The sequence below is a fragment of the Miniopterus schreibersii genome, assembly GCF_964146895.1.
Source record: "Miniopterus schreibersii genome assembly, chromosome: 1".
NCBI classification, from domain to species: Eukaryota; Metazoa; Chordata; class Mammalia; order Chiroptera; family Miniopteridae; genus Miniopterus; species Miniopterus schreibersii.
In genome coordinates, this window is record NC_138101.1 from 151,103,002 (window position 1) to 151,116,566 (window position 13,565).

The 13,565-nt window shown below is 37.7% G+C and overlaps 1 protein-coding gene across 4 annotated transcripts in view; it reads right to left on the reverse strand.

Moving 5' to 3' along the window:
* Positions 1-13,565, reverse strand: part of DMXL2 (Dmx like 2) — a 130,573-nt gene that overhangs the window by 83,670 nt on the left and 33,338 nt on the right. For all 4 annotated transcript variants that reach the window (XM_081116941.1, XM_081116939.1, XM_081116940.1 and 1 more), the window contains exon 6: positions 13,436-13,502. In XM_081116941.1, coding sequence (XP_080973067.1) covers positions 13,436-13,502 — 67 coding nt within the window. The remainder of the gene's footprint in view (positions 1-13,435; positions 13,503-13,565) is intronic.

Consider the following 13,565-nt stretch of genomic DNA (forward strand, 5'->3'; position numbering starts at 1 on the left):
AACACATACACAACATCACTAGAAGACAGGGAAATTCATACTAAAACCATAAGAAAACACCACTACACAACTATTAGAATGGCTAATGTTAAAAAGGCTGATGATGCCCTGGCCGGGTGGCTCAGTTGGTTGGAGAGTCCTCCCGTAAACCAAAAAGGTTTCAGGTTTGGTTCCCGGTCAGGGCACATACCTAGGCTTCGGGTCCAACTCCCCGTCGGGGCGCACACGGGAGGCAACAGATCGATGCTTCTCTCTCACATTGATGTTTCCCTCCTCTCTTCCCTTCTTCTCTCTCTAAAATCAATAAAAACATATCCTCAGGTGAGGATTAAAAAAAAAAGGCTGATGATACCAAATGTTGGCAAGAAAGTAGAGCAACTAAAATTATTCAATTGCTGGTGTAAATGCAAATGATAAAACTTTAGAAGAGTTTGGCACTTTTCTGTAAAGTACACATGACCACCAATTCCACTGGTAGGTTTTGTTTTGTTTTGTTTTGTTTTCTGTTAATCCTCACCTGAGGATATTTTTTCCATTGCTTTTCAGAGAGAGTGGAAGGGAAGGAGAGAAGGGGGGAGGGAGAAACATCGATGTGAGAGACATATCAACTGGTTGCCTCCCGCAGCAGCTCCGACAGGGGCAGCAAGTGAACCCAACCCAGGTATGTGCGCTTGAGGAGGAATCGAACCCACAATTCTTCAGTGTGCAGCCAACATTCTAACCACTGAGCCACATCAGTCAGGGCTGCTAGGTATTTTTTACCCATGAGAAATGGAAACAAATGTCTCCACAAAGACTTCCAAGTAAATGACCATAGTAGCTTTATTCATTTTAGCCTAAAGCTCCAAACAACCCAAATGTCCATCAAAAGGTAAATGGATAAACAAATTGTGATATATCCATATAATGAAATACAACTCAGCAATAAAAAGAACTACTGATGCACAGAACATGGATGAATCTCAAAACATTATAGTAAGTGCCAGAAGTGAGACACACAAGAGTACAAACTATACAATTTCATTTATATAGAACTCCAGGGAAGACAAATCAAATCAGTAACGATAAAAAGAAGAGTAGCTATTATCTGGCACTAGAGATGAAAATGAGAGTTAATTGGGAAGAAGTAAAAAGAAACCACCCGAGATGATGGAAATGTCCTGTAACTTTATGGTGGCGGTGATTATGTAGATCTATAAATTTGTGAAAACTCACTGAACTGTACACTTAAAATACATTTTATGCTAACTGTACCTCAATAAAGTTAATTATAAAAAGGAAACAGCACAAGACTAATGTACAAGGATGTTCATATTTAATAGCAATAGAAAAAATTGGAACTTTAATGTTCATGAGTAGTTGTGTGGTTAAACTAAACTATGGTACATTCATTCATACATCACCTTTAGAATACAGACATGCTGACACAGCAATCTATCTACATATGATATGTTAAGTGAAGAAATCAGCTTAAAGAATATTATTTCATTGCAGTATACATGTTCATGCACACACACCTCTATCTGTTTTACAAAGGCATTAAAATGTCTGAAAGAATATATATTAAATAGAAAGCAGTGGTCACTTTTCTATTGGGGACAGGGCTTTTTTTGGTAGAAGATTTTTATTCTTTGCATGTTTCTGTACACATTATATTTTAAAAATAAGTAAAAATATTTTCATTTTAAAGGGGGGCAGGGAGTTGATAAGCTAACCCTGAAATAACCAAAGCACAATTTAAAAACAGAGAAGCAGTCTCAAGAGGAAGAAAAGTTTCTGGGAACATTCTGTAGCCTTCTCCTTCACTTCATGACAAAAATCACCCTCCCCCAAAATTCTTCTCATACTAGCCCTTATAAAGCCCAGTTTTTTACTCAAAAGGGTAATCCTCTATTAAAGAAGAACATTCCTGGAGCAAACAATATTTTAAATCACCTTCAAATTTTACAAAATAACCAACTGTTACAGAAAGTGTTCAGATATAAGCAGAATTTAAATAAACACAATGCAAGCAAACTGCCCCCAAAACAATACTTGACCTGAAGATTTAATCATATATCTTGTGGGGATAAAAGTTTCTTTAATAAGTAAAACTTTAAGCTTAGGTAAAAGTTAAAATACTCTTAAGCCCAAGAAAAATTTATTTTACCACACTTATAAAAAATAGATCTTACCACTAAAAGTACTCAATGAACTGTAATATTAAAAATCCTGAAGGTAATTGAATTTGAGTCCGACAACATGAACTGAAACCCTGCCATGTGTAGCGGAGGCGATGGAAAATGCCTTCTAGTGGTAGATCACACAATTACCATCTGTTTCATCAAGTCAGACAAATTTGACTTTATTAACAGAAGCAGAACAGATTGTTGAGGGGGCAGGAGGGAATGCCAACATTACAAAGTTAGTTTCTGTTCTTTTAATCAAGAGGATCTTAGTTAGATGTGGTATCTTATAAAAAAATGTGAGGAAATAAGGTTTTAAATCCATGACACATTTTATGAAGCCCCAAAGGATCTTTACCATTAAGGCAGTCTTATCTTTCCATAAGAATTATTAAACACTTAGCTCTTAGGAGAATTGAATATAAGAAGCTTAGGTAAATGTGAGTAATACAATGAAAAATATACCCAATAATCAATTGGTAAGGTTGTGTGCCATAAAATTCAAAGAAAGAAGATGGTGTATACAAACATAAGTGCCTTTAAGATGCTTAAAATCTAGTTGCCCTATTTAAGATGATGTGCTTTTAGTCTCATTATTTTTGTTTGAAGTACAAAGGCATCTTTCAGATTCATTAAGGATAAAAGTTCATATACTCAGATGTTCAGACAATGAATACTCCTTATCTTTCATGAGTAATTGACTTTAAAGTACCAAGTGACCTTGTCAAAAGACCACATATCCTAAAATAGTCTCAAAGTTCAGCCAGTTGTGATACGCAGCTGAGGCAAACATCACACACTGGGTAAGCAAAGGGAGATTATCAGAAACATTAAGAGTAAGAGGGAAATTAACTATAGAAAGAGAAGAATCTAGAAAATAAACAATACTTTTTGTAAATATTTTAATAGTTCATTGGTCTCATTTAGGGAACGGTAGGCAGCCTATAATTTATATCAATATACTCTTAAGTCAATCCAATTACATGTATTTCAATATACTTCACAAGAACCAATTATTATATTTGATCATGTCCAGATACAGATTTATCAAAGAGCCAAATTTCACTGAGCAAATTCAGTGGCTTTCAGATCCATTTCAGACAAAATCAGTCTGTAACATACAAATGGATAATGGTGTACTATTAACTGCCTGTGCACTATGGAATGCTCACATGATTCATTCAAATAACAAATATTTACTGAATACCGGGACTATGGAAACTGTTGGGGATATGGGTGGGACAAGGGAAGAGACAAAGACAAACATATTGCCTACTTGCACACAGTTTATATTCTAGAAGGGAAGATAACAGTAAATAAGAATACAAATTATTATTTTAATTATAATAATGATAAGTTCTAAAAATAAAAAACATACTATGAGAATATTTAAGAGACATTGTCTGGGAGGTCAGAGGTTTCCTTAAAATAGTGATATTTAAACAGAGTTGAGATACATGGAAGATGGCCATACAAAAAATCGGGAAGGATGAGCATTCCCCACAGAGAGAATAGCATGTGCAAGGCCCTGAAAGAGGTAAAGAGCTTGGCAACTCAAGGGTCTAAAAGGTCATCAGTAGGCATATCAGTAGGCATTATAGTGGAAAGAAGCTGGAGAGGCACACAGAGCTATATCAGACAGCAGAGTCTCCCAGACCATGGTAAGGACTGTGGTCTTGATCTTATGAGCAATAGCGGTCATGAAAGGATTGTGAGCAGGTGAGTGCTATGCTCAGGTAACCCTGGCCGCTGTGAGAACACAGGATTAGAGGGTGGCTGCTGGACATCCAGTTAGGAGACTACTGTAAGGGTCCAGAGGTAAGAAGACACTAACTTGGTTAGAGGCAGTAAAGAGGCAGAGAAGTAACTTTCCTCCTACAGACCTCAGTTTCTTCCTATGACCTCTAAGGTCATTAGAATCCTATGATTCTAAAAGTGGTTCAGTTTATATCTTAATTTGTGCAAACAGGTAGACCTATCCTTTCCACACATGTTCAAACATTCTCCCATGTGTTCTAGTTCATTTAACAGAATTATAACTATTCCCTCCTCCTCAAATTTTTTTCCTTCTGATTTCTCTAATACCACATGCTCCTGGTCTTCCCTCTTAGTGGGCCTCCCTCTCAGCATCTTTTGTTAAAAATAAAAAACATCCTATGAGAATATTTAAGAGACTTGACATTGTCTAGGAGGTCAGACAATGTACACTTTCCACCAGGTTTTTTCCACTTTTTAATTTTCAAGGATTCTGGAACTTCATCCTGAGCCTCATTATCTTTTCCATCGCACATTTTCTCCATAGTTAATTTCATCCAGACCTATAACTTTAAACACTGTCTTTTGGCTAATGAATTCAAACTCCCTATCTCTAACTCTGACTCTGACCTCTCCAGGAAACTCCTGACTATCCTGTGTGACACCTTAACCAGGAAGCATCTAAAACTTGACCTCGCCACTATACTCCAGCTCTTGTTCTTTAACAAGCCCTGCTAATTCCTATGTCAGAGCAATTGCACTTGGTGTTCCCCTGGCCAAAAGTACTCTTTCCTCTGCACTTCACACAGTTCTCTTCTTCCTATTATTCAGTTCTTAAAGATATTTCCCCAGAAAAACCTGTCTAAAGATCACCCACTCTTACAGACATCAAGTCACAGTACTTACTACATCATCCTATGTTAATTTTCTGGATAGCATTTAATATATACAATGTTTCTCTGTCTTTCCTCAAGTTAAGTTACATGAGAACAGGAACCTTGTCTCTCCTCTTTATCAGGAGATTGCACATAGAACAGTTCAGGATACATGGTGGTGTTCAAAAAATACTTGCCAAACAAGTGAAGGTTGTTAATTTCAGGTAAAATTTCAAATTAGTTTTCCCTAAAAAAATGCACTATCAAATAGAGACAAATATAAATATATATGTGTGTGTGTGTGTGTATATATATAGTATATTAGAGTCTGTCATAATATGAATACAACTGTGACAGATTCTTGTATGCCTTACAAATATAGTTTGCTAGAATTATGAAATGCATTTTCTTGGACAAATTAGTTCCACGAGAAAAAGGATATCAGACACAATATATGTCAAAGTACATGTTTTAAGGAAAACATAAGTGTATACAATACCTGTCCATAATCATAGTGCCATTAGTATTATTTGGAAGAGGATAGGAAAACATGCTTCAAATGATGCACAGTGTACAGGACAATATCCAAGCTGCTGTAAGAGCAATGACCAACTGGGAATGTTATAAAGCTGCTTCCAGTATGAATTTAGAGTGACTTTCTGGTCACACTGGTCCTATACTAAATCATCATGGTTTACCTACTATGGACTCCTTAAAACAAAGGACTGACTAACTTTATTAATCATTCGTGAATATATGGTAACCCTAAGAAATATGAGTAGCAAAAAAGAACAAATCTGTAGGTAGGCTTTTTCACAGTCAAGCTTTAGGAGTAGTGAGATACTAGTTTTTAAAGATTTAAGGTGGCTGCCTAGTTTTTTCCTAGGATTCTGCTAATAGTTTTCCTTTATTAACCTTCCTTTTCAGACTTAATGAAAAAAATCTTCCTGTATCTCTACATTCTATAGATTTTTTCCATTTTTTTAATTTTTTTAATCCTCACACAAGGCTATTTTTTCCATTGCTTTTCAGAGGAAGTGGAGGGGGGAGAGGAACATTGATGTGAGAGAGACACATTGACTGGTTGCCTCCCACATGCACCCCAAAAGGGGCCAGGGATAGAGCCTGCAACCGAGGTACCTGCCGTTGGCCAAAACTGAACCTGCGACCCTTTAGTCCTTGGGCCGACGCTCTAACCACTGAGACAAACCAGCTAGGGCTATACTTTTTTTTTTTTTATAGATGACTAAACTGGCTTATCAAAATTTTCAGTGTTTTGTTTTTAAAATCTAATTTAATTTTTTTCTTCTAATTTATTTATTTTAATCTGTATTTATTTTCTCCTAGTTTCCTTTGGCTCCTTACTTTCTGCCTTGCCAAATTGTTTAGGTAGCTCTGTTATTTGTCAGGGGGAGGAGGGGGGCAAGGGAAGGAAGAGGTGGAGAAGAAGAGCCAGAGGTGGAGAAGGAGGAGGAAACAGGAGAGGAAGAGGAAGCCCACATGGCAAGGAACAGCAGGCAGCCTCCAGGGCCTGAAGTAGGCTCCAGCCAACAGCCAGCAAAAAGCCAAGCCCTCAGTCATACAAAGAAAGAAATTCTGCCAACCACCTGAGTGATCACAGAAGAGTATTCTGCCCTAGTCAAACATCAAGGTAAGAATTCAGCCCAGCTGCCATCTTGGTTGCAGCCTTTGGAGTCTGTGATCACAGCACGCAGCTAAACCATGCCCAGACAGCTAGCCCATAAAAGCTCAGATAGCAAATGTGTAGTTTTAATCTGCTAAATTTGTCACAATAGGGAATACAAAGTACAGTAGGAGGTGGAATACAATTTTAAAAGGGGTGCTTAGGGAGAGTCTCACTGGATGGTGACATTTAAGAAATTAAGGGAAGCCAGGCCGGGCATGGCTTAGCGGTTGAGCATCGACCTAGGATCCAGGAGATCGAGGTTCGATTCCCGGTCAGAACACATCCCCGGGTTGTGGGCTTGATCCCCAGTCAGATGCATGCAGGAGGCAGCCGATCAATGACGACTCTCCCATCATTGATGTTTCTCTCTCTCTCTCTCTCCCTTTCTGAAATCAATAAAAGATATATTTTTTAAAAAAAAAGAAAGAAATTAAGGGGAAAAGCCATGCGGGTCTCTGGAGGAAGGAGTTTTTTAGGTAGAGGGAACAAGCTGTTCAGAAACAACAATGAGCATGTGTCTGGAGTCAAGTTTGCAAGGAGAGTAACAGGAGAGAAGGTTAAAGAAGTAATGGGGGATCTGGTAAGTATGGGGCCTGGTATGCTATCATAAAGACTTGGGCTTTTACTAATGAAATGCGAAATCTTTTCACAGTTCTGAACACAGGAATGATGTGACTGGACTTATATTTTAAAAAGATCCCTCCAGCTGCTGGTTTGAAAATACAGTGTACAGGAACACAACAAAAGTTGGCAGACCAATTAAGAATATAATAACACAAGTGATAAATAATGGCGGCTTCAACCAGATTATAACAATGGAGGTGGTAAAGAAGTGAGCAGACTGTGGATATATTCTGAAGGTAGAGCTATCAAGAAGCAGACTGGGGATGGAGGGTGGAGAACAGGAGTTCCATTCTAGACATGTTTACTTGAAGATGTGTATGAGCTATATACAGGGGTGGGCAAAAGTAAGTTTACAGCTGTTTACATGAAAATAATACAATAATTAATAAATAATAACACAAGAGTAAACTGTTTCAGGTACTCACAAATGTAAACACACTTTTGGCCACCCCTGTATATATATAAGTCTGGAGATCAGGGGAGATGTACAGGCAACAGATACAAATGTGAAGACACGAGACAAGATGAAATTGCCAAGGGAATTCATATGGTCAGAGAAGAGGTCCAAAAAATCAGCCCTGGCATCTTCTAACATTTAAAAATAGTGGAAATAAGGTGATACCAGCAAACTAAGGAGGGGCAGCCAGAGAGTTAAGAAAATCAGGCTCTAGCCGGGTACCTCAGTTGGTGGGAGTGTTGTCCCAATATGCCAAAGTTGTATATTCATTCCCAGTACAAGAATCAACCAACGAGTGCATAAATGGGTGGAACAACAAATCGATGTTTCTCTTTCTCTCTCTCTCTCTCTCTCTCTTCTCTTTTCCTATCCCCCTTCCTCTCCCTCTAAAATCAATTTAAAAAAAAAAAAAAAAGGAAATCAAAAGAGTGTGCAGTGTCCTGGAAATAAACTGAAGACAGTGTTCAAGGTGGAGGAAGTAGCCATGTTAAATCATACTAACAGGTTAAGTAAGAACTAACTAACCACAGGATTCCGTAACAGGAACTCACCGATGACAGTTTCAGAGGAGTGGTGGTAAGTAGGCACCACAAAAAATGAGAAGAAAATCTTGGAGACAGCAACTATAAGCAACTCGTTCAAGGTGCTATAAGGAGAGCGGGGAAATGTGGCAGAAGCTGAGGGAGAAGGTCAGGAGGGAGTTTTTGTTACGGTTGTTGTTTCTTTGCTTTAGAATGGGCAAGATTATAGCACATCTGTTATGCTATGCTGTGTCAGTCAGTTCAGGCGGCTATAACAAAATACCACGGACTGAGTGACTTAAACAAAGAAATTTATTCTCTCAGAGGCTGAAAGTCTGAGGTCAGGGTGCCAGCACAGTCATGTTTTGGTGAGAGCTCTCTTCCTGACTTGCAGAAAGCCACTGTCTTGCTGCGTCTTCATGTGGTAGAATAGAACAAGCTCTCTAGTGTCTCTTCTTCTAAGGGACTATTCCTATCATGAGGGCCACCCTCATGACCTCATCCAACCTTAATTACCTTTAAGGCCCCATTTCCATATACCATCACATTGGGGATTAGGGCTTCAACATGTGCTAATGTGATGACCCAGAGGAGAAAACTAATTGAGAGGAGAGACCACTGCAACAGTGATGTCTCTGAGTGATCAAAACAAATGGCATCTAGGACACAAGAGAAGAAACTAGCCTTGTACAAAAGCACAGATAGTCCTGCCCTGGCCAGTTGGCTTAGAAGTTAGAGCATCAGGCCACAGACTGAAGGGTCCTGAGTTTGATTTCGGCAAAGGTCACGTACCTCGGTTGCAGGCTTCATCCCCAGCCCCGGTCAGATGAGTGTGGGAGGCAACCAATGTGTCTCTCTCACGTCTATGTTTTTTCTCTCTCTCTCTCTCCCCCTTCCACTCTCTCTGAAAAGCAATGTAAAAAATATCCTCGGGCCCAGGCAGCGTGGCTCAGCAGTTGAGCAAAGACCTATGATTCAGGAGATCCTGGTTCAATTCCCAGTCAGGGCACATGCCAGGGTTTTGGGCTCTATCCCCAGTAGGGGGCGTGCAGGAGGCAGCTGATCAATGACTCTCATCATTGATGTTTCTATCTCTCTCTCCCTCTCCCTTCCTTTCTCTGAAATCAATAAAAACATTTTTAAAAAAAAAACACCCTGGACAGTTTTTCTCAGTGGTTAGAGCATTGACCTGAGAATCAAAGGGTCCCAGGTTCGACTCCTGGTCAAGGGCATGTACCTGGGTTGCAAGTTCTCTGCAGCAGGGCACTGTGGGAGGCAACCTATCAATGTGTCTCTCTCACATAGATGTTTCTCTCCCTCCCTCTCTCTCTCTCCCCCCCCCCTTCCACTTTCTCTCTGAAAAAAAATCAATGGAAAAAATATCCTCCAGTGAGGATTAACAAATACATATATATATATATATATCTCCTCAGGTGAGGATAAAAAACAACAGACCACAGAGAGTTTGTCCATAGCAACACAAAGGAAGGCAGAACAAATAGGCACAAATGTAGGGAGATGAACAAATATATGTAGGCGGTGGGAACTCATCTAAGTTCTCTTATGATTGCATCAATTTTTCAGGCAAGAATCCATAGAAACAAATGCTGAAGTGGGTGAGTGGACTGTCATAAGGGAATCTACCAATACCCATGGCACAGAGCTTGGTTTTAAATAGCTACAGAGACAACACAGAGTCCATGCAAGGTGAGAAGTCAGATCATAACACCAAAACAAAAACAAAAAACTGTTAAGGACTATCCCTAAATGAAAGGATGAAATTAAGAAAAAAAACTCTCAGAAAAGGGATATGGTGGTAAAGAAGGGTCCACCTGCACCTGGGCTCTGAGCGGAAGAAAATATCTCCCCTGGGCAACCATAACCGAAAAACAGGCCTCATGAGACCCAAACTCACACTATCTGTATGACATAACTTACACCCTGAGAATTTAGTTTGAATTGGGTGTGCCCCTAGGTGCCTGGTCGAAGGTTTATAAACCTTTTCTGGAAGAACGCACTTTCAACACAGGCCTCAAAGAATCCCCACAAATGCACTTTCAATGAGTACTTTCTCGGTGAAATACAAAGCTAGCTTATATCGTGCTTTGATATCCAGCGCACCTAGGTTAAAATCTCTACTCTACCTTTAGATTAGCTATGGATTTTAGACCTCAATGTGGAAGATAAAAAATAAAATGTCCAGATTTTAGACCAGAGGTTCTTTGCCTGAGATCCTCTAACCCAAGGGGCCAGTGACTAAAATTCAAGACATAAAACATATCAACTGGATCCTCTTACGCTTTGGCATTTTAGTTCAAACAGCATCTACCATGTCTTTGTCTGAGGTTTTCTAGTTGTGTGAGTGCTGAGAATTAACACCCTGCCCTTACCAGCCCTCAACCAATGACTAACATGTGTAAAGAACATGTATGAGGAACATGATGTTGTGAGGAATACTGGCTCCCAGAGTTAGTTACGCAGAGATTTAAGTTTATTAATCGTCTGCATGATAATATACTCTTAATTCAGCACCTTTACTTCCCAGTCTCAAATCCAGTATATTTCTTTGTGATCATTCTCCATATTACTTACTTATACTAGAATCCTTGTTTTGGGGTCTACTTCTTCAGAAATCAAGAAAACTAAGACCCAAAATTACCATGAATTTGAGTAGGGGGAAAAAACAACTATGTTTCTATTTTTATAACTGTCAATTATAAAATTACAAATGCTAAAGTTCACTTATGATATAAGCAAGCCAAAGTAATAGCAGTACATGTGACTTTATCTCTAATAAAAATTACACATGTATTAAAATTATATTATAGTTCTGCAGATATCTCAAAGTAGTTTGTATACTCACTACTTTGAAATTATGTGTTATTAGTTTACTGCTAAACTACTACACATGATTACAGTCTTTCTGTCAGTAATGTTGTACATTCTTCCTATTTGTAATGCCATCAACTGTTGAGCAACTGCTTCTGTGTCAAGTAATTATGCAGCCACAGAACAGTAAAGCTGAGTGCTCTATAGTTAGAGATTAATTCAAAAGCCTTGGGTAAATTGTGCTGATATTAGAAAACCAATCCTCACCTTATAAAGTGTAATACAGAATTTTTAATTCTATAACAACAATACAATTTAACTTTAACTTGTGATTTTTAAATTTAATTTTGTTACTAAATGCATTAATTTAAAAGTACATTATGGCTATTATCACAAATTTATCTTTAAATATCTTGAGGTTGTATTTCAATAACTGTATGGTATCATTTTTACAGGTTCAAAACTATGCAAAACTAAACATTATTTGAGAATTCATACATGTGACACTATAAAAAAAACCACATAAAATTCAGGATTCTGGTTGCCTGGGTGGGAGGGGAAGGAGGAGGTACAAGCAGGAAGATAAGGAGTCCATTAGTTTTATGTTCTTTGTCTCAGATTGGGTAATGGGTACATGTGTATTTGTTTAATTATTATATCTTATATGTTTATAATATATTTATAATTTAAAAAGGAGCATTCATAGAATAGGAAAAAAAATTCTTGAAAATTAAAAATGTAATAGCAGAAAATAATTATTCCACAGTTTAAGCTGAAAAATCTCCCAGAAATTAAACAAAAACATTAAAAAAATTTTAAATATTTTAATTAAAAAATAAAAAAGATGAAAAGATAGAAAATGGGAGGGGAGGGAAGCAAATTAGAGGATCAGTTTTAAAAAGATCCACATCTTCCTTGGCTGGTGTGGCTCAGTTGGTTGGAGCATAGTCCCATATACCAAAAGGTCAGGGGTTCAATTCCTGGTCAGGGTGTACAGGAGGCAACTGATTGATATTTCTCTCTCTCTTTCTCTTCCTCCTTCTCTAAAATCAATAAAAACATATCCTCAGGTCAGGATTTTTTTTAAAAAAAAAATCCACACCTGAATAAGGGGAGATCCAGAAAGAGAAAAAAGACAACATGAAAGGAAGGAAATAACACAAAAGAAATCATAAAATAATCTCCCTGAATGAAGGACATGAGTTTTCAGATTGAACAGGCCCACCAAATTACCTGCACAAAAAAGTCTTTATCCCTTAGAGATACACACTAAAATATTTATAGATAACTTCCCATACCCTGACATCGTCATGAAATTTCAGAACATCAGAGGTAAGGGGAAGATTCTTAAAACCTCTCTAAGCTGAAGATGGGGCAGTATGGTCATAATGGTACTGTACTTCTCAAATGGCAACAGTGGAACCTAAAAGACACTACAACCATGACTTAAAAAATTCTGAGGGAAAAATATTTTCAAACCAATTCTCTGCCCAGCCAAATCAAACATAAAAGCAGAAGAAACATTTATCCATTTCTGCAAGGCCTCAAAATGTTTTTTCCCATTCAACTTTTCTAAAGATCCTACTAGAGGACATCTTCATCAAAACAAGGAAAGAAGATAAATGATGCTAAGAAACAGGGAATTTAACAAAGAAGATAAGTGAAGACAACCTCCTGAGATCGTTAAAAGAAAACCCCAATACTATAGCTCTGCTACTTTAGACTTGGAGAGCAACTAAGCCAGATTGGAGTAAAGAGAATGCATATCCCCAAGATACCTCCTATGAGGGACTGTAATGAGAGAAGATTCAAAAACTGTCAGAGGTTTAGGAGATGAATTAGGTATACAGAAAACTAAGCAAATAGTAAAACAAAGTAATCATTAACACCCAAGTAATTATTCTGTAAAGAATATTTTGCACAATCAATAATGTGAACAAATAAATACTGATTTTTGCAAAATTATGAGATACCTACATCAGGAAGACAGGAGGAAGGGAAGCGAATATGTGTATGTGCCAGAAGTAGAGAGAGGGTTGGAATCATCTAAAGTCTCAGCTTCCTTAGTAGGAAGGCAAGAAATTATACATCAAAATAAAGGAAAGAGAATCAAGAAATTAAAGCAAAAGCAAGTTATTTAGGAGCACAGGAAGAAGTGCCAAAATATGCAATCTGACAAATAACTGCCTCCGGGAGGGAGTGCTTCTTTTCATTGTGATTCTAGTGATTCTTTTTAAATTATGGGGCATATGCTATTTTGGAAAGATAAAAATTAATTTTTAAAAATATGGACTTTTTTAAAAGGTCAAATAATATTAATAATAATAACAGCCATTATTTCCCAGTGCCTACTACTTATGGGAAACATACCTGATCTTTTACAAATCTATCACTATTCCTCAGGCCAGCTTTGAAGAGTAAAATTATCCCAATTTTATAGATGAGAAAACTGAACATGAGAATGAAGAGGAACATTTTTAACTATTTTGTTTCTTTTGTTTATGTTCTGTTTCCTCCTTTACCTTTCCAGCAGTAGCAAAATATTCACCGTCAGGGGACCATTCCATCAAATGTATAGATACTGCAGTTCTAAAAAAAAGTTAAACAGTTAACATTTTTAAAATCTGGAACATTGTATATATAAATGGTCAA